The sequence below is a fragment of the Coregonus clupeaformis genome, unplaced genomic scaffold, assembly GCF_020615455.1.
Source record: "Coregonus clupeaformis isolate EN_2021a unplaced genomic scaffold, ASM2061545v1 scaf2738, whole genome shotgun sequence".
Lineage (NCBI taxonomy): Eukaryota > Metazoa > Chordata > Actinopteri > Salmoniformes > Salmonidae > Coregonus > Coregonus clupeaformis.
This window is the reverse complement of record NW_025536192.1, coordinates 1-21674: the sequence shown is the minus strand read 5'-3', so window position 1 is coordinate 21674 and position 21674 is coordinate 1. Positions and strand designations below refer to the sequence as shown.

The 21674-nt window shown below is 44.5% G+C and overlaps 1 protein-coding gene across 2 annotated transcripts; it reads right to left on the bottom strand.

The window, feature by feature from the left end:
• Window positions 1–1138: 1138 nt before the first annotated feature.
• Window positions 1139–19603, bottom strand: LOC121574496 (SEC14-like protein 5). 2 transcript variants are annotated; one of them, XM_045219779.1, is made up of 15 exons: window positions 19501–19603; window positions 15756–15905; window positions 15420–15551; window positions 15106–15234; window positions 12931–13132; window positions 12601–12713; window positions 11772–11879; window positions 7640–7810; window positions 7167–7237; window positions 6711–6882; window positions 5460–5603; window positions 3646–3780; window positions 3236–3553; window positions 1955–2157; window positions 1139–1438 (listed from the first exon to the last, which is right to left on the bottom strand). In XM_045219779.1, the coding sequence occupies exons 1-15, from the start codon at window positions 19561–19563 to the stop codon at window positions 1333–1335; spliced, it is 2217 nt and encodes a 738-aa protein (XP_045075714.1). In that variant the 5' UTR covers window positions 19564–19603; the 3' UTR covers window positions 1139–1332. The 2 variants fall into 2 exon arrangements, with proteins under 2 accessions (XP_045075714.1, XP_045075713.1); XM_045219778.1 differs by having other exon boundaries at window positions 15420–15905.
• Window positions 19604–21674: the final 2071 nt, after the last annotated feature.

The window sequence follows — 21674 nt, the reverse complement described above, 5'->3', positions numbered from 1 at the left end:
CCCTCGCCGTTTCGTTCCCTATGCTTCTGTTTGGTTCCATTTAGTTCTTAGTGAATACACCCCCAGGACTGCTGGGGACAGGAGTTTTACTTGATCAGGACTAATAGGCCCAGGAGTTAGAACAACAAGTTTCTTCACAGTGGGTAACCAAGGATCTTTGGTTCTGGTTCTTAATTACTCTTACCAGACAACAAGATTTTATTTTAGCTAAAAATTATGTTTCAGTTCTGGTTTTACAGAGCTCTGGGAATTCGTTTCACATCTTATAGTTCTTTGATTTGGGAAAACCTGTTGTCATGGTTTCATGTAAGTTGTTTAGTTATCGTTTTCTTGAAAGTGTGATTTAATAAAATTAAAATCTTGAAATGTGACTCTTGATTCTTTTATCTAAGATTTAAAGTTATTCTGATTTGTAAAAAAAGAGAACAGAATAAGTCACTTTTTTTAATAGTTGATCAACAGACACAAAATTGAATAACTTTATCAGTCATATTTGCAGTTAACACAGCATGAAAATAGTCAATTCCTCTCCAAGCTTCCATCTACTGTTAAATAATATTTATTAAAAAATATCAATAGTTATTCAAATAGTTCCTTTTCAAAGACCAAGTTAATCAGTAGAACAAATAACACAATAAAATGTCATTTACAGTTTCAATAATGCCCTGTTATTGGTTCATTAATGCTGTGTTTTTGCACGTTCCCGATTTAGGCGGGATTCAATCCGATCACGCTTGTATCAGCAATGCACCTCTTAAAGGCACTGGGGAGTTTAACTAGTCTGCATGCTTGATGAAGTGATGTGCAGTAGAATTGATATAGCTTATTTGCGTAGTCAAAAGATCAGATCAGGAAAACCTCATGTTAATGCAATGTGTAACCAGGGTCATAGATCCTTTTTTGGAGAAAGGGCATCAGCAAGGTTAGAACCACTGCGCCAGTAGAGGAGGAGGGCACCACATTTGGTTTTTCACATATATAAAGATGTTTAGTCATTTTAGAACGTTATTAGATTTAGAAATGTGATTTACTTAAGAATGTTGGAAAACAAAAAGTCTCATCCGGGATTCAAACTGGCAACCTTGTGGGTCGCAACCCGTGTGTAATGCCCTCCAACCTACCACCCGTATACAAGGGCCTTTTATATTGGACTCTCGCCTGTAAACTCCGCCCACTGACTTGTCACTTTAACCTCTGCCCACTGAGCTTTCATCCAACCACTCACAACAGCTGGACTTGATAAAGTGACCGTTGTTCTTGCATACATTTTGATGGAGCCCTTTTGTGTAGTAAAGTGTGAGCGAAAGAGAGATTATCTAGACGTCCGTGTGTTTATCTGGAGATGAGGGAGCTGCTCTGTGATTGGTCAGAGGAGGTTGTGACGCCGCTCAGCTGGGAGAATCCGCTGTGACACGACTCTAGACTGGTCATGGAGCCTCTGGAAAACACACACTGTCATTACAGCACTGGAGTAGGTAGCTTAGCAACACCTGTCCAGTATGTAGCTAACAGAAGGGCTAGGTCATCATTACAGCACTGAAGTAGGTAGCTTAGCAACACCTGTCCAGTATGTAGCTAACAGAAGGGCTAGGTCATCATTACAGCACTGAAGTAGGTAGCTTAGCAACACCTGTCCAGTATGTAGCTAACAGAAGGGCTAGGTCATCATTACAGCACTGAAGTAGGTAGCTTAGCAACACCTGTCCAGTATGTAGCTAACAGAAGGGCTAGGTCATCATTACAGCACTGAAGTAGGTAGCTTAGCAACACCTGTCCAGTATGTAGCTAACAGAAGGGCTAGGTCATCATTACAGCACTGAAGTAGGTAGCTTAGCAACACCTGTCCAGTATGTAGCTAACAGAAGGGCTAGGTCATCATTACAGCACTGGATTTAACATGATTAACACACTCATTACTGTACGCTAAACCACTTACTTTTAAAACACACGTTACCTGAAATCTTGGGCGGCCACTACCTCTGTGTAGAACATGACAGTGGCCCAGTGTGTAGAGACCTGTACACCTGTTGTCATTACATCTCCCCCCTGATGTAATGACAACCCCGAGACACAGGGGGCGCCGCGCCCACCACCTCCATTCACACCAACCCTCCACTGCAGGATGTACACACCTGGCCACCGGGTGACGTGGGAGCCCTGAGGGAGGAGGGGAAGGAGGTGAGATGGAGGAGAGAGGATATTGACGGGAGGACGAGCGAGATGGAACTGTCACCTATACAATCTACCTCCAGGTCAGAGGTGTTATCTGTGGAAGTGTTGCTTCTACCTACAGGTCAGAGGTGTTATCTGTGGAAATGTTGCTTCTACCTCCAGGTCAGAGGTGTTATCTGTGGAAGTGTTGCTTCTACCTACAGGTCAGAGGTGTTATCTGTGGAAGTGTTGCTTCTACATCCAGGTCAATGTGTTATCTGTGGAAGTGTTGCTTCTACCTCCAGGTCAGAGGTGTTATCTGTGGAAGTGTTGCTTCTACCTCCAGGTCAGAGGTGTTATCTGTGGAAGTGTTGCTTCTACCTCCAGGTCAGAGGTGTTATCTGTGGAAGTGTTGCTTCTACCTACAGGTCAGAGGTGTTATCTGTGGAAGTGTTGCTTCTACATCCAGGTCAGAGGTGTTATCTGTGGAAGTGTTGCTTCTACATCCAGGTCAGAGGTGTTATGTGTGGAAGTGTTGCTTCTACTTCCAGGTTAGAGGTGTTATCTGTGGAAGTGTTGCTTCTACCTACAGGTCAGAGGTGTTATCTGTGGAAGTGTTGCTTCTACCTCCAGGTCAGAGGTGTTATCTGTGGAAGTGTTGCTTCTACCTCCAGGTCAGAGGTGTTATCTGTGGAAGTGTTGCTTCTACCTCCAGGACAGAGGTGTTATCTGTGGAAGTGTTGCTTCTACCTCCAGGTCAGAGGTGTTATCTGTGGAAGTGTTGCTTCTACCTCCAGGTCAGAGGTGTTATCTGTGGAAGTAATTGCTCCTACATGTCCTCAGGTAAGTACAGGACAGTACAGCTGTAACAGGCGTCCCTGTAGTTCTTCAACAGCTTCACTGCATCAAGTCAGTTACTGGGATCTCAGGTCCTCTGTCCGGCTTGACAACGTCTGACTTACAATTATACTGTAGTAAAGGTAGCAATTCCATTGAGACGTTTCAAGCTGGGGAGTGAGGTTAGCTGTGTGTGTGTGTGTGTGTGTGTGTGTGTGTGTGTGCGGCGGCAGGAGGATATTGTTACCTGTATACTGTCTCCCTCCCTACAGCTGAGAGGTGACTCCACCGAACTGTAGTCCACCCCCAGCACCCAGCTACTCTCCAGCAGCTGGGCGTTGTGGACTGAGCCGGTCTGGAGGGCTGGGCTGGAGGGCTGGGCTGGGGTGTGTTCAGAGGGGGGCTGGTCAGGTCTGGTCTGGGGGGCTGGGGTGTGTTCAGAGGGGGGCTGGGATGGCTGGTCTGGGGTGCGTTTGGAGTGGTAGATATTAAAGATCAGATCCTCTTTCAGAACATCAAAGTCCCAGGTGATCACTGACGATCCCTCCAAGATCTCTATCATGATCTAGGAGAGAGAGGGGAGCGGAGTTTAGTGTGTTTCATGCGTGTGTGTGTGTGCATGCGTTGTGTTCCTCTCTGTGTGTGTGTGTGTGTTACCTCGTGTGGCGCCCCAGTGAAGCAGTGTGCTGACTGGTAAATAGGATCTGTCAGTAGTCTGTTGTCTGGACTCTCCTGCTGCTGCTGGCTCTGATACAGAGACTTAGGCACCGTGCCACCCTCAGACCCCTGGCACTGAAACAGTTAACATGATGTTACCCTCTGACCCCTGGCACTGAAACAGTTAACATGATGTTACCCTCTGATCCCTGGCACTGAAACAGTTAACATGGTTACCCTCTGACCCCTGGCACTGAAACAGTTAACATGATGTTACCCTCTGACCCCTGGCACTGAAACAGTTAACATGATGTTACCCTCTGACCCCTGGCACTGAAACAGTTAACATGGTTACCCTCTGACCCCTGGCACTGAAACAGTTAACATGATGTTACCCTCTGACCCCTGGCACTGAAACAGTTAACATGATGTTACCCTCTGACCTCTGGCACTGAAACAGTTAACATGGTTACCCTCTGACCCCCTGGCACTGAAACAGTTAACATGATGTTACCCTCTGATCCCTGGCACTGAAACAGTTAACATGGTTACCCTCTGACCCCTGGCACTGAAACAGTTAACATGATGTTACCCTCTGACCCCCTGGCACTGAAACAGTTAACATGATGTTACCCTCTGACCCCTGGCACTGAAACAGTTAACATGGTTACCCTCTGACCCCTGGCACTGAAACAGTTAACATGGTTACCCTCTGACCCCTGGCACTGAAACAGTTAACATGGTTACCCTCTGACCCTTGGCACTGAAACAGTTAACATGGTTACCCTCTGACCCCTGGCACTGAAACAGTTAACATGATGTTACCCTCTGACCCCTGGCACTGAAACAGTTAACATGATGTTACCCTCTGACCTCTGGCACTGAAACAGTTAACATGATGTTACCCTCTGACCCCTGGCGCTGAAACAGTTAACATGGTTACCCTCTGACCCCTGGCACTGAAACAGTTAACATGATGTTACCCTCTGACCCCTGGCACTGAAACAGTTAACATGATGTTACCCTCTGACCCCTGGCACTGAAACAGTTAACATGGTTACCCTCTGACCTCTGGCACTGAAACAGTTAACATGATGTTACCCTCTGACCCCTGGCACTGAAACAGTTAACATGGTTACCCTCTGACCTCTGGCACTGAAACAGTTAACATGATGTTACCCTCTGACCCCTGGCACTGAAACAGTTAACATGGTTACCCTCTGACCCCTGGCACTGAAACAGTTAACATGATGTTACCCTCTGACCCCTGGCACTGAAACAGTTAACATGATGTTACCCTCTGACCCCTGGCACTGAAACAGTTAACATGATGTTACCCTCTGACCACTGGCACTGAAACAGTTAACATGATGTTACCCTCAGACCACTGGCACTGAAACAGTTAACAAGACATTTAAAAAGAAAGATGTAAAAAATAAATGGATAAATAAATTAGTCAAGAAAATAAGGTCTTGATTCAATTCGTATCCGCTGGAGTTCAGCGCTGTAGCGTGATTGAAATGTAAAAGTAATTTCAGATCGAGCCGACATACTGTATGCTGCGTTTACCGTGAATGCAGACTCTGAACGAGCAAACATTACCTTTACATTTCTATCGCGCAGTAGCGCAGGTCTACCGCGCTACGGATGGCATCGAGCCCTATAGAAATACATTTTAGAAAATTAGAGTGTTTTCGTTTTCTGTTACAAAAGGTTTTACTACAGTATTCCCTTATGAATATGACCATGTACTCACCAGACAGTCTACTGTGCTAGGGGTGCAGGTTTTTTGCTCCAGCCCTGCTCTAACTCACCAGACAGGCTCCTCCCAGGAAGTCCGGTATGACTTCGTTGTCGATGTAATCCAGCAGGCCGCCGGGCCCCGCCCCCTGGTAGTCACGACTACCGCCATAGACCAGGAACTTCTGACGAGTGTTGTCATGGATGAACGGACTCACCTGGAGAGGAGAGGGGGATGAGAGAGGAGGGGGTGATGAGAGGAGAGGAGGGGGATGAGAGAGGAAGGGGGATGAGAGAGAGGGGGTGGATGAGAGAGGAGGGTGGAGGAGGGGGGGATGAGAGAGGGGAGGGGGGGATGAGGGAGGAGGAGGGGGATGAGGGAGGGAGGAGGGGGGATGAGAGAGGAGGGTGGAGGAGGGGGTGGATGAGAGAGGAGGGGGATGAGAGAGGAGGGGGGATGAGGGGGGATGAGAGAGGAGGGGGGATGAGGGGGATGAGGGAGGAGGGGGGATGAGAGGAGGGGATGAGAGAGGGGGATGAGAGAGGACGGGGATGAGAGGAGGGGGATGAGAAGAGGAGAGGGGGGATGAGAGAGGAGGGAGGAGAGGAGAGGGGGATAGAGAGAGGACGGGAATGAGAGAGGAGGGGGAGGAGAGGAGGAGGAGAGGGGGGATGAGAGGAGGAGAGGGGGAGAGGGGGATGAGAGAGGAGGGGGAAGAGAGAGGACGGGGGATGAGAGGAGGGGGGGATGAGAAGAGGAGAGGGGGATGAGAGAGGAGGGGGGATGGGAGAGGGGGATGAGAGAGGAGGGGGATGAGAGGGGAGGGGGGATGAGAGAGGAGGGGGGATGAGAGAGGAGTGGGGAGGAGAGGAGGAGGAGAGGGGATGAGAGAGGAGGGGGGATGAGAGAGGAGTGGGGAGGAGAGGAGGAGGGAGGGGGATGAGAGAGGAGGGGGGATGAGAGAGGAGGAGAGGGAGAGGGGATGAGAGAGGAGGGGGGATGAGAGAGGAGAGAAGGAGGAGAGAGGAGAGAAGGAGGAGAGAGGGATGAAGAGGGGGGATGAGGAGGAGGGGGGGTGAGAGAGGAGGGGGGTGAGAGAGAAGGGGGAGGAGGGGTGGGAGATGAGGGGGGTGAGAGAGGAGGAGAGGAGGGGAGAGAGGAGGAGAGGAGGTGGGGGGTGAGAGAGGAGGAGAGGAGGAGAAGGAGGAGGGGGGATGAGAGAAGAGAGCTTCCATCATATTCTTCAAACCAGTCCATTCATTGTAAACCCGTTAGGGTTGGGGAGAGTATGAGTGCACACAGAACGTAGCCCCAGTGAACTGACCAGTGTCCAGAGGACAGGGAAGACGCGGGGAGCTCGGACGATGAGAAGCCTTCCCAGGGTCTCTGGGTAGTTGGCCTCCACCACCTCTATGATCCTCAGCAGAGCCTTGACTCCTGGACGCCACAGGTGACGCATGTTCAACCCCTCCAGGTCCACCAGGCACGTCCACGAGCTAGGGAAGTGTTTTTCATTAGCTAACGCTAAGGACGTTAGCGTCCTCACTATGGGTTTTCAATAGGACAGGCAAATGCTAATAATGCTAGCCCTATTTAAGTGTGTTTTATTAAATAACGCTAAGGACGTTAGCGTCCTCACTATGGGTTTTCAATAGGACAGGCAAATGCTAATAATGCTAGCCCTGTTTAAGTGTGTTTTATTTGCTAACGCTAAGGACGTTAGCATCTTGACAGTGGGTTTTCAATGGGACAGGCTAATGTGTTTGTGCAGTAAACTCACGTGATTGGTCGTGTGAATTTCTTGGTGTTCTCCTCACACCTCTTCTGGCCTTCTTCGTTGATCCACAGAACCTGGAATACAAACACCCAGGAAATACATGATCACTGAATGATCAATCAAGTGCATGTGTTTGCGTCATCTGTGTGTGTGTGCTCTGTCGTCTGTGTGCGTGTCCTCTGTCATCTGTGTGTGTGTCCACTGTCATCTGTGTGCGTGTCCTCTGTCATCTGTGTGTGTGTCCTCTGTCATCTGTGTGTGTGTCCTCTGTCATCTGTGTGCGTGTCCTCTGTCATCTGTGTGCGTGTCCTCTGTCATCTGTGTGCGTATCTTCTGTCATCTGTGTGCGTGTCATCTGTGTGTGTCCTCTGTCATCTGTGTGTGTGTGTGTGTCCTCTGTCATCTGTGTGCGTGTCCTCTGTCGTCTGTGTGCGTGTCCTCTGTCATCTGTGTGTGTGTCTGTGTCTATAACCCACATGTCTAAGCAGAGCCTCTTCCCCCAGTGCTTTGAGCAATCCTTTAGTGTCCAAGTGTCCCAGCCTCAGTATGTATAGCGGTCGTCCCTCTCTGTCCTGATAATGCCAACAGCCAGCGTAATACTCCTCCAGGACACTAGGGGGCGACCACCACTGCAGGATGTAGTCCACCTGGGGAGAAACACAACATAACCAAATATTTTTTTTTTAACTAACCCAAGATAGTTCACCTGTGTTGTTTTCAACGGGAGCAAATGAAGTATAGTGGGCAGAACAAGCAGGGAGGTGGGCAGAGCCAAGCACGAGCTAGCGAGATCCTATTGGCGCGTTCTAGCGTGTATTTGAATATTTCCCTTAGGGAACGCCTATTCTGTGAAGTGCGCTTGTGCAAGAACTCCATTCGCCCTTGCACTCCTTGCAAACAACACCATTTTTTAAAAACTTTGGCAAAGGGTTCACGTCTACAAAACTTAAGTGTCCTCTGTTCGTAAACACATTGTAGATTTGGGAATAGAAAACTGTATTGAGATCGGGCTTTTTATTCTATGAAGAAAATCAGCAGAGCGTCGGCCCAGTTCCATCTCGCTCCATCCTCTCCCACTGCCGGCCGCTGGGCCCATTTTGGTGGGGAGTGGAAATTCCAACCGGATGCTTCAGATTTATACATCCGGTGAAACATCTGGCTCCTTGTTCCATGTGACTTAACAGTCAGAACCAATCACAACAGATTGCATTTACATTTACGTCATTTAGCAGACGCTCTTATCCAGAGCGACTTACAAATTGGTGCATTCACCTTATAGCCAGTGGGTTAACCACTTTCCTTTTTTTATTTTTTTTTATTTTTTAAAAAAAATTTTTTTTTTTTTTTTTTTTTTTGGGGGTAGAAGGATTACTTTATCCTATTCCTTAAAGAGGTGGGGTTTCAAATGTCTCCGGAAGGTGGTGAGTGACACCGCTGTCCTGGCGTCGTGAGGGAGCTTGTTCCACCATTGGGGTGCCAGAGCAGCGAACAGTTTTGACTGGGCTGAGCGGGAACTGTGCTTCAGCAGAGGTAGGGAGCCAGCAGGCCAGAGGTGGATGAACGCAATGCCCTCGTTTGGGTGTAGGGACTGATCAGAGCCTGAAGGTACGGAGGTGCCGTTCCCCTCACAGCTCCGTGGGCAAGCACCATGGTCTTGTAGCAGATGCGAGCTTCAACTGGAAGCCAGTGGAGTGTGCGGAGGAGCGGGGTGACGTGAGAGAACTTGGGAAGGTTGAACACCAGACGGGCTGCGGCATTCTGGATGAGTTGTAGGGGTTTAATGGCACAGGCAGGGAGCCCAGCCAACAGCGAGTTGCAGTAATCCAGACGGGAGATGACAAGTGCCTGGATTAGGACCTGTGCCGCTTCCTGTGTAAGGCAGGGTCGTACTCTCCGAATATTGTAGAGCATGAACCTACAGGATCGGGTCACCGCCTTGATGTTAGCGGAGAACGACAGGGTGTTGTCCAGGGTCACGCCAAGGCTCTTCGCACTCTGGGAGGAGGACACAACGGAGTTGTCAACCGTGATGGCGAGATCATGGAACGGGCAGTCCTTCCCGGGAGGAAGAGCAGCTCCGTCTTGCCAGGGTTCAGCTTGAGGTGGTGATCCGTCATCCATACTGATATGTCTGCCAGACATGCAGAGATGCGATTCGCCACCTGGTTATCAGAAGGGGGAAAGGAGAAGATTAGTTGTGTGTCGTCTGCATAGCAATGATAGGAGAGGCCATGTGAGGATATGACAGAGCCAAGTGACTTGGTGTATAGCGAGAATAGGAGAGGGCCTAGAACTGAGCCCTGGGGGACACCAGTGGTGAGAGCACGTGGTGCGGAGACAGCTTCTCGCCACGCCACTTGGTAGGAGCGACCGGTCAGGTAGGATGCAATCCAAGAGTGAGCCGCGCCGGAGATGCCCAGCTCGAGAGAGGGTGGAGAGGAGGATCTGATGGTTCACAGTATCAAAGGCAGCAGACAGGTCTAGAAGGACAAGAGGAGAGAGAGTTAGCTTTAGCAGTGCGGAGAGCCTCCGTGACACAGAGAAGAGCAGTCTCAGTTGAATGACCAGTCTTGAAACCTGACTGGTTTGGATCAAGAAGGTCATTCTGAGAGAGATAGCAAGAGAGTTGGCTAAAGACGGCACGCTCAATGGTTTTGGAGAGAAAAGAAAGAAGCGATACTGGTCTGTAGTTGTTGACATCAGAGGGATCGAGTGTTGGTTTTTTGAGAAGGGGTGCAACTCTCGCTCTCTTGAAGACGGAAGGGACATAGCCAGCGGTCAAGGATGAGTTGATCAGCGAGGTGAGGTAAGGGAGAAGGACACCGGAGATGGCCTGGAGAAGAGAGGAGGGGATAGGGTCAAGCGGGCAGGTTGTTGGGCGGCCGGCCTTCACAAGTCGCAAGATTTTATCTGGAGAGAGAGGAGAGAAAGAAGTCAAAGCATAGGGTAGGGCAGTGTGAGCAGGACCAGCAGTGTCATTTGACTTAACAAACGAGGATCGGCTGTCGTCAACCTTCTTTTCAAAATGGTTGACAAAGTCATCCACAGAGAGGGAGGAGGGGGGGAGGGGGAGGAGGATTCAGCAGAGAGGAGAAGGTGGCAAAGAGCTTCCTAGGGTTAGAGGCAGATGCTTGGAATTTAGAGTGGTAGAAAGTGGCCTTAGCAGCAGAAACAGATGAAGAAATGTAGAGAGGAGGGAGTGAAAAGAAGCCAGGTCCGCAGGGAGTCTAGTTTTCCTCCATTTCCGCTCGGCTGCCCGGAGCCCTGTTCTGTGAGCTCACAATGAGTCATCAAGCCACGGAACTGGAGGGGAGGACCGAGCCGGCCGGGAGGATAGGGGACATAGAGAGTCAAAGGATGCAGAAAGGGAGGAGAGGAGGGTTGAGGAGGCAGAATCAGGAGATTGGAGGGAGAAGGATTGAGCAGAGGGAAGAGATGATAGGATGGAAGAGGTCAGAGTAGCGGGAGAGAGAGAGCGAAGGTTGCGACGGCGCATTACCATCTGAGTAGGGGCAGAGTGAGTAGTGTTGGAGGAGAGCGAGAGAGAAAAGGATACAAAGTAGTGGTCGGAGACTTGGAGGGGAGTTGCAGTGAGATTAGTAGAAGAACAGCATCTAGTAAAGATTAGGTCAAGCGTATTGCCTGCCTTGTGAGTAGGGGGAGACGGTGAGAGGGTGAGGTCAAAAGAGGAGAGGAGTGGAAAGAAGGAGGCAGAGAGAAATGAGTGAAAGGTAGACGTAGGGAGGTTGAAGTCCCCCAGAACTGTGAGGGGTGAGCCATCCTCAGGAAAGGAACTTATCAAGGCATCAAGCTCATTGATGAACTCTCCAAGGGAACCTGGAGGGCGATTAATGACAAGGATGTTAAGCTTGAATGGGCTAGTGACTGTGACAGCATGGAATTCAAATGAGGAGATAGACAGATGGGTCAGGGGAAAAATAGAGGAAGTCCACTTGGGAGAGATGAGGATTCCTGTGCCACCACCCCGCTGACCAGATGCTCTCGGGGTATGCGAGAACACATGGTCAGACGAGGAGAGAGCAGTAGGAGTAGCAGTGTTTTCAGTGGTAATCCATGTTTCCGTCAGCGCCAAGAAGTCGAGGGACTGGAGGGTAGCATAGGCTGAGATGAACTCTGCCTTGTTGGCAGCAGAACGGCAGTTCCAGAGGCTGCCTGAGACCTGGAACTCCACGTGGGTGGTGCGTGCAGGGACCACCAGGTTAGAGAGGCAGCAGCCACGCGGTGTGAGGCGTTTGTATAGCCTGTGCGGAGAGGAGAGAACAGGGATAGACAGAGGCATAGTTGACAGGCTGCAGAAAATGGCTACAATAATGCAAAGGAGATCGGAATGAAATGAACTAAACATCTGGGAAAGGAGAGAGCGGGGCCTCCCTCACCACAACACCCAAATATAACTCTCCCAACTTCCACCTCAGAAACTATAGAGCATGTAGTGCAGGGGTCTCAAACTCCGATGACCTTGGGGCCAACATCACTGCTGCTGGAGTATGTACATCTTCAAACTAGTCATGTTGTATCTGCATTGACCTACAAAAAATATGTCGACTGTAGTTGTGTACCCATATACATCATATGTATGTGTCCTACCCGGTGTTGTTTCCTCCAGCTGAGAGACTGACCCAGCATCTCTCTGGCTCTCTCCAGGTGGAAGTCCCTCGCTCGCAGGAAACGAAGGATGTGCTCGTCTTTAGGGATCTGGAGGAGGATAGACAGATATGGAAAGTAGTGAAAGAGCTTCTATATAACATCAGGATTGTTCAAACGCATTTAAGATTAAATCAATCACAGCAAACGTTAGAGATGGTTAGTAGATTAATTAAACCAGGATTAAGACTACTCCTGGATTAGTTAAACCAGGATTAAGACTACTCCTGGATTAGTTAAACCAGGATTAAGACTACTCCTGGATTAGTTAAACCATGAGTAAGCCATTTGATTGAGTTGTCAACTAACGTGAATTCAACATGAAATCAACAAGAATTTGATTGGATTTAGGTTAAAAATTGGGTGAAAAAAAATGTGATTTTTTCCAAATCCAATCAGTTTTCTGTTTTGATTCAACTTCATCACATTGATTTTTGTTGTTGAAATGACGTGGAAACAGCGTTGATTCAACCAGTTTGTGCCCAGCGGGGCGTCACCTGATACTGTTGTTACATTGTCAGGTTTCCACTCCCCCAGACCACAGGAGAGAAACACCAGACCAGGGGTTCAGGTCTTTAATCACAGCTTGGTATACTAGCTAGTAGTTTACTGTCTTATCATGTCAATATCCCTGTCAAATAAACAGTTCAACTGGCTTGTGTAGATCAGCGTATTGGAGGATTATTGTGTGTGTTAGTGTACATTGCCTTTGTGTGTGTCCTGTAGCCAGGTGCATAGCTGAATGTGTGTGTTTGTGTGTGTGTTGGTGTACCTTGCCGTTGTGTGTGTCCTGTAGCCAGCTACGTAGCTGGATGAGACAGCTCTCCTGTATAGGAGTCAGATCACCCAGGTAACACTCTAAGTACTCTGCTTCCAACTTATCACCTACACACACACACACACAAACACACACACACACACACACACACACACGCACGCACACGCACGCACGTCAAATTACACCATGGTTCTTTGAGGGAGAAGAGGCCATTCAAGAGTATTACAGCTGTTCCTCTCTCCCCTCTCTCCCCCCTCTCCTTCCCTCCTCTTTCCATCCATCCCTCCCTCTCCCTCCCTCCCTCCCTCCCTCCCTCTCTCTCACCCTCAGGTGTCCCTGTGTCTCTGATGCAGTTTTCTCGGAAACCCGAGAGTTCTGATTGGCCAGTGGAACCCAGGTGGAGGGAGCAGGGCGGGGCCGGGGTAGTTGAGGTTAAAGGTTGGGGGTTAGAGGTCGTCCAGCGAGGGATAGAGGTCACGCCCTCTGACATCAGCTCTTTCAGGTAGAACTCTATTACCTCCTTACCCTGATGATACAATACATTAATAAATACATCCATCAATACATTCATGAATACATCCATCAATACATTCATGAATACATCAATCAATACATTCATGAATACATCCATCAATACATTCATAAATACATCAATCAATACATTCATGAATACATCAATCAATACATTCATGAATACATCAATCAATACATTCATGAATACATCCATCAATACATTCATAAATACATCAATCAATACATTCATGAATACATCAATCAATACATTCATGAATACATCAATCAATACATTCATGAATACATCCATCAATACATTCATAAATACATCAATCAATACATTCATGAATACATCAATCAATACATTCATAAATACATCAATCAATACATTCATGAATACATCCATCAATACATTCATAAATACATCCATCAATAGATTCATAAATACATCCATCAATACATTCATAAATACATCCATCAATACATTCATGAATACATCCATCAATACATTCATGAATACATCCATCAATACATTAATAAATACATCCATCAATACATTAATAAATACATCCATCAATACATTCATGAATACATCCATCAATACATTCATGAATACATCAATCAATACATTCATGAATACATCCATCAATACATTCATAAATACATCAATCAATACATTCATGAATACATCAATCAATACATTCATGAATACATCAATCAATACATTCATGAATACATCCATCAATACATTCATAAATACATCAATCAATACATTCATAAATACATCAATCAATACATTCATGAATACATCCATCAATACATTCATAAATACATCCATCAATACATTCATAAATACATCCATCAATACATTCATAAATACATCCATCAATACATTCTTAAATACATCAAGCAACACATTCATGAATACATCCATCAATACATTCATGAATACATCCATCAATACATTAATAAATACATCCATCAATACATTAATGAATACATCAATCAATACATTCATGAATACATCCATCAATACATTCATGAATACATCCATCAATACATTCATGAATACATAAATCAATACATTCATGAATACATAAATCAATACATTCATGGATACATCCATCAATACATTCATGAATACATCAATCAATACATTCATGAATACATCAATCAATACATTCATGAATACATCAATCAATACATTCATGAATACATCAAGCAACACATTAATGAATACATAAATCAATACATTCATGAATACATCAATCAATACATTCATGAATACATCAATCAATACATTCATGAATACATCCATCAATACATTCATGAATACATCCATCAATACATTCATGAATACATAAATCAATACATTCATGAATACATCCATCAATACATTCATGAATACATCCATCAATACATTCATGAATACATCAATCAATACATTCATGAATACATCCATCAATACATTCATGAATACATCCATCAATACATTCATGAATACATCAATCAATACATTCATGAATACATCAATCAATACATTCATGAATACATTCATCAATACATTCATGAATACACCAATCAATACATTCATTAATACATCCATCAATACATTCATACACCCATCAATTCATTCATACATCAATCAATACATCAAGCAATACATTAATTAATACATAAATAAATCAATACATTAATTAAAACATCAATCAATAATTAATTAATACATCTATCAATACATTAATTCAGCAATCAGCTCTCTCAGGTCTCCACCACCTCCTTTACCCTAAAGAGCAATACATGTATCAATAAATTCATCAAATGAGAAACAATTCATCAATAAGTCAGTCTAACTACTCTTTCTCCCTCGGTCTCTCTCTCTGGATCCTTTTCTCTCCCCCCCCATCCCACCCCCACCCCATCCCCTCCTCACCACCCCCCCCTCCATCCCACCCCCCCACCCCCCCCACCCCATCCCCTCCTCACCGTCTGGATGTTAGCGGTGTATTGTTTCATGGCTACCTTCTCGACTGTTGTCTCGAAGCCAAAGAAAGACTTGATGTCTAGAGAGGCAGACTGCTCAAAACACGTCCAGGACTCATTCTCTGGGTGGACCTGGAGACAGAGAGCCCAGGGTTAACACACACACACACACACACCAAAGCATGCACACACTCAACACACACACACACACACACACACACACGCTCTCACACACACACACACGGGCATACACTCGCACTTGCACACACACTCACACACAAACACACACAGGCTCACGCTCGCAGACCCAGACTCACACTGTAACGACATGTTTCCGTGACGATGAGTCTGTTGTTGTAGGTTTGGTTGTGAGCCTGGATGACTAGAGTTCTGTCTCTCCAACTCAGAGTGTTCTTCTGGAGGAAGTGGGCGTAGTCCACCCCCGCCATCTCCCACACACACACACACACACACACACACACACACACACACACACAGTTCCAATCCCTCAGTATTATTTCTCCCCAAGGCCACACATTGTTAGAACCATTGAAGAACTTAATCCCAATACAAATAAATAGTAATGTGTCTGACATTGTGAGTGCGTTTTTGTGTGGTCTGTCTGTCTTTCTGTATGAGAGATGACCCCTGACCTTCTTGAGGAGTCGGGGTGCGTCCACGCTGAGTTGGCAGCTCCGCTCTACGACACGGGTCGCCCCGTCGTCACTGGTGACGTCACTCAGCACCTCGCTGCCGAGGAACACAGGGATCATGGGACAGGTGGGGAACCGCCTCTCATACGCCTGGAGGACACACACACACACACACACACACACACACACAGCTCCATTAGGAACACAGGGATCATGGGACTGCCTCTCATATGAAAGAGAGGAGGATTGGGGGAGGGGGGGGGCTTCATGGTGGAGAGGATGGGGGGTGAGCTGTTGTGTGAGCTCTGAGTGTTCTACTGTGTCAGAGGGAGGCAGCAGTGGTAATATGGAGTAGTAATATTCAGTAGTAATATGGGGTAGTAATATTCAGTAGTAATATGGAGTAGTAATATGGAGTAGTAATATGGAGTAGTAATATGGAGTAGTAATATGGGGTAGTAATATCCAGTAGTAATATCCAGTAGTAATATGGGGTAGTAATATGGGGTAGTAATATGGGGTAGTAATATGCAGTAGTAATATGGAGTAGTAATATGGGGTAGTAATATCCAGTAGTAATATCCAGTAGTAATATGGAGTAGTAATATGGGGTAGTAATATGGGGTAGTAATATGCAGTAGTAATATGGAGTAGTAATATGGGGTAGTAATATGGGGTAGTAATATGCAGTAGTAATATGCAGTAGTAATATCCAGTAGTAATATGGGGTAGTAATATGGGGTAGTAATATGCAGTAGTAATATCCAGTGGTAATATGGAGTAGTAATATGGAGTAGTAATATCCAGTAGTAATATGGGGTAGTAATATCCAGTAGTAATATGGGGTAGTAATATGGGGTAGTAATATGGGGTAGTAATATGGGGTAGTAATATGCAGTAGTAATATGCAGTAGTAATATGGAGTAGTAATATCCAGTAGTAATATGGAGTAGTAATATGCAGTAGTAATATGGAGTAGTAATATCCAGTAGTAATATCCAGTAGTAATATGGAGTAGTAATATGGAGTAGTAATATTCAGTAGTAATATGGAGTAGTAATATGGGGTAGTAATATGGGGTAGTAATATGCAGTAGTAATATGCAGTAGTAATATGCAGTAGTAATATCCAGTAGTAATATGGGGTAGTAATATGGGGTAGTAATATGCAGTAGTAATATCCAGTGGTAATATGGAGTAGTAATATCCAGTAGTAATATCCAGTAGTAATATGGAGTAGTAATATCCAGTAGTAATATGGAGTAGTAATATGCAGTAGTAATATGGGGTAGTAATATGGGGTAGTAATATGGGGTAGTAATATTCAGTAGTAATATGGAGTAGTAATATCCAGTAGTAATATGGGGTAGTAATATTCAGTAGTAATATGGAGTAGTAATATGGAGTAGTAATATTCAGTAGTAATATGGAGTAGTAATATGGGGTAGTAATATGGGGTAGTAATATGCAGTAGTAATATCCGGTGGTAATATGGAGTAGTAATATCCAGTAGTAATATCCAGTAGTAATATGGAGTAGTAATATGGGGTAGTAATATGGGGTAGTAATATGGAGTAGTAATATTCAGTAGTAATATGGAGTAGTAATATGGGGTAGTAATATGGGGTAGTAATATTCAGTAGTAATATGGGGTGGTAATATTCAGTAGTAATATGGAGTAGTAATATCCAGTAGTAATATCCAGTAGTAATATGGAGTAGTAATATGGAGTAGTAATATGGGGTAGTAATATGGAGTAGTAATATGGGGTAGTAATATGGAGTAGTAATATCCAGTAGTAATATCCAGTAGTAATATGCAGTAGTAATATGGAGTAGTAATATGGAGTAGTAATATCCAGTAGTAATATCCAGTAGTAATATGGAGTAGTAATATGGAGTAGTAATATCCAGTAGTAATATGGGGTAGTAATATGGAGTAGTAATATGGAGTAGTAATATGGGGTAGTAATATGCAGTGGGAATATTCAGTAGTAATATGCAGTAGTAATATCCAGTAGTAATATGCAGTAGTAATATCCAGGAGTAATATCCAGTAGTAATATTCAGTAGTAATATGCAGTAGTAATATGGAGTAGTAATATGCAGTAGTAATATGCAGTAGTAATATGCAGTAGTAATATCCAGTAGTAATATCCAGTAGTAATATGGAGTAGTAATATCCAGTTGAAATATGCAATAGTAATATGCAGTAGTAATATCCAGTAGTAATATGGAGTAGTAATATGCAGTAGTAATATTCAGTAGTAATATTCAGTAGTAATATGGAGTAGTAATATGGAGTAGTAATATCCAGTAGTAATATGGAGTAGTAATATGGAGTAGTAATATCCAGTAGTAATATGCAGTAGCAATATCCAGTAGTAATATGGAGTAGTAATATTCAGTAGTAATATCCAGTAGTAATATGGAGTAGTAATATGCAGTAGTAATATGCAGTAGCAATATCCAGTAGTAATATGGAGTAGTAATATTCAGTAGTAATATCCAGTAGTAATATGGAGTAGTAATATGCAGTAGTAATATCCAGTAGTAATATGCAGTAGTAATATGCAGTAGTAATATGCAGTAGTAATATGCAGTAGTAATATCCAGTAGTAATATGCAGTAATAACATTCAGTAGTAATATGGAGTAGTAATATTCAGTAGTAATACGCAGTAGTAATACGCAATAGTAATATGCAGTAGTAATATCCAGTAGTAATATGGAGTAGTAATATCCAGTAGTAATATCCAGTAGCAATATCCAGTAGTAATATGGAGTAGTAATATCCAGTAGTCATATGGAGTAGTAATATCCAGTAGTAGTATGCAGTAGTAATATCCAGTAGTAATATGCAGTAGTAATATGCAGTAGTAATATCCAGTAGTAATATGCAGTAGTAACATTCAGTAGTAATATGCAGTACTAATATGCAGTAGTAATATGCAGTAGTAATATGGAGTAGTAATATGCAGTAGTAATACGCAGTAGTAATACGCAATAGTAATATGCAGTAGTAATATCCAGTAGTAATATCCAGTAGTAATATCCAGTAGCAATATCCAGTAGTAATATGGAGTAGTAATATTCAGTAGTAATATCCAGGAGTAATATGGAGTAGTACTATTCAGTAGTAATATTCAGTAGTAATATCCAGTAGTAATATCCAGTAGTAATATGCAGTAGTAATATCCAGTAGTAATATGCAGTAGTAATATCCAGTAGTAATATGCAGTAGTAATATGCAGTAGTAATATCCAGTAGTAATATGGAGTAGTAATATGCAGTAGTAATATGGAGTAGTAATATCCAGTAGTAATATGCAGTAGTAATATCCAGTAGTAATATGGAGTAGTAATATGCAGTAGTAATATCCAGCAGTAATATGGAGTAGTAATAATCTCTATTAATTAACCCTGAACTGAACCTGATACTCTCTACTAACTCTGGATCTTACAATGTGTGTGGTTGTCACCTGATCCAGCCAATAACGAATGTCTGATCACATACACTCTGTACCCTCTCTGTACCCTCTCTGTATAAATGCTTGAGTAGGAGGGTTGGGCCATGGAAGAGGGCAGAGCATATTTGTCATTTTATACATCTCTAGGTCGCCTACAGCTTACCAGGCCAGCCAGAAATACACACACACACACACACACACACACGTTGGTGAAGCTTATACACATTCACACCTTCTCAGTGTGAAACATGACCCAGGAGTATTGATGTCATCACTCACCGCCATCACCATCTCGAACGGGTACTTATAGACTCTGACTGGAGACTGGTACTTCTGAACCATCGTCCCTCTGCACACACACACACACACAAAGAACTGTGTGATATTCTTTACTCTAAAAACACAAAGTTAGAACAAATACATTTTTGATCAATGATTATAAAATAAAAAAACTAAATAAAAAAATTGATGATCAATAACCTAAAAAAAGAATGAAATTATCTTCCACTACAAACTGTTAGTATCCTATTGGTTCATATTATCTTCCACTACAAACTGTTAGTATCCTATTGGTTCATATTATCTTCCACTACAAACTGTTAGTATCCTATTGGTTCATATTATCTTCCACTACAAACTGTTAGTATCCTATTGGTTCATATTAAACCAACACATTTTCACAGTCTCTGCTTTCAAAGCGACACCCCGCCTCTGTTTATTTTTTTATTTTTATTTTTATTTTTTGGTAGATCAGCTTAATATTGCAGATAGATTTTAACTTCCATCAATGTAATTGTCTGCATCACTTCCAATCTCCCATGTTTATATACACTGCTCAAAAAAATAAAGGGAACACTAAAATAACACATCCTAGATCTGAATGAATGAAATAATCTTATTAAATACTTTTTTCTTTACATAGTTGAATGTGCTGACAACAAAATCACACAAAAATTATCAATGGAAATCAAATTTATCAACCCATGGAGGTCTGGATTTGGAGTCACCCTCAAAATTAAAGTAGAAAACCACACTACAGGCTGATCCAACTTTGATGTAATGTCCTTAAAACAAGTCAAAATGAGGCTCAGTAGTGTGTGTGGCCTCCACGTGCCTGTATGACCTCCCTACAACGCCTGGGCATGCTCCTGATGAGGTGGCGGATGGTCTCCTGAGGGATCTCCTCCCAGACCTGGACTAAAGCATCCGCCAACTCCTGGACAGTCTGTGGTGCAACGTGGCGTTGGTGGATGGAGCGAGACATGATGTCCCAGATGTGCTCAATTGGATTCAGGTCTGGGGAACAGGGCGGGCCAGTCCATAGCATCAATGCCTTCCTCTTGCAGGAACTGCTGACACACTCCAGCCACATGAGGTCTAGCATTGTCTTGCATTAGGAGGAACCCAGGGCCAACCGCACCAGCATATGGTCTCACAAGGGGTCTGAGGATCTCATCTCGGTACCTAATGGCAGTCAGGCTACCTCTGGCGAGGCACATGGAGGGCTGGCGGCCCCCCCAAAGAAATGCCACCCACACCATGACTGACCCACCACCAAACCGGTCATGCTGGAGGATGTTGCAGGCAGCAGAACATTCTCCACGGCGTCTCCAGACTCTGTCACGTCTGTCACGTGCTCAGTGTGAACCTGCTTTCATCTGTGAATAGCACAGGGCGCCAGTGGCGAATTTTCCAATCTTGGTGTTCTCTGGAAAATGCCAAACGTCCTGCACGGTGTTGGGCTGTAAGCACAACCCCCACCTGTGGACGTCAGGCCCTCATACCACCCTCATGGAGTCTGTTTCTGACCGTTTGAGCAGACACATGCACATTTGTGGCCTGCTGGAGGTCATTTTGCAGGGCTCTGGCAGTGCTCCTCCTGCTCCTCCTTGCACAAAGGCGGAGGTAGCAGTCTTGCTGCTGGGTTGTTGCCCTCCTACGTCCTCCTCCACGTCTCCTGATGTACTGGCCTGTCTCCTGGTAGCGCCTCCATGCTCTGGACACTACGCTGACAGACACAGCAACCCTTCTTGCCACAGCTCGCATTGATGTGCCATCCTGGATGAGCTGCACTACCTGAGCCACTTGTGTGGGTTGTAGACTCCGTCTCATGCTACCACTAGAGTGAAAGCACCGCCAGCATTCAAAAGTGACCAAAACATCAGCCAGGAAGCATAGGAACTGAGAAGTGGTCTGTGGTCACCACCTGCAAAACCAGTCCTTTATTGGGGGTGTCTTGCTAATTGCCTATAATTTCCAACTGTTGTCTATTCCATTTGCACAACAGCATGTGAAATTTATTGTCAATCAGTGTTGCTTCCTAAATGGACAGTTTGATTTCACAGAAGTGTGATTGACTTGGAGTTACATTGTGTTGTTTAAGTGTTCCCTTTATTTTTTTGAGCAGTGTATATATATATATATAAACATACACACATACATACATACATACC

Excerpts from the sequence above, each read along its gene's own strand:
- LOC121574496 (XM_045219778.1), bottom strand. The coding sequence starts at position 19,563 with ATGGTTCAGAAGTACCAGTCTCCAGTCAGAGTCTATAAGTACCCGTTC. Across the intron at positions 3,781-5,459 it reads TCCTGGGAGGAGCCTGTCTG|TGCCAGGGGTCTGAGGGTGG; the intron begins GTGAGTTAGAGC and ends TAACTGTTTCAG. Across the intron at positions 1,439-1,954 it reads GTGGCCGCCCAAGATTTCAG|AGGCTCCATGACCAGTCTAG; the intron begins GTAACGTGTGTT and ends TGTGTTTTCCAG.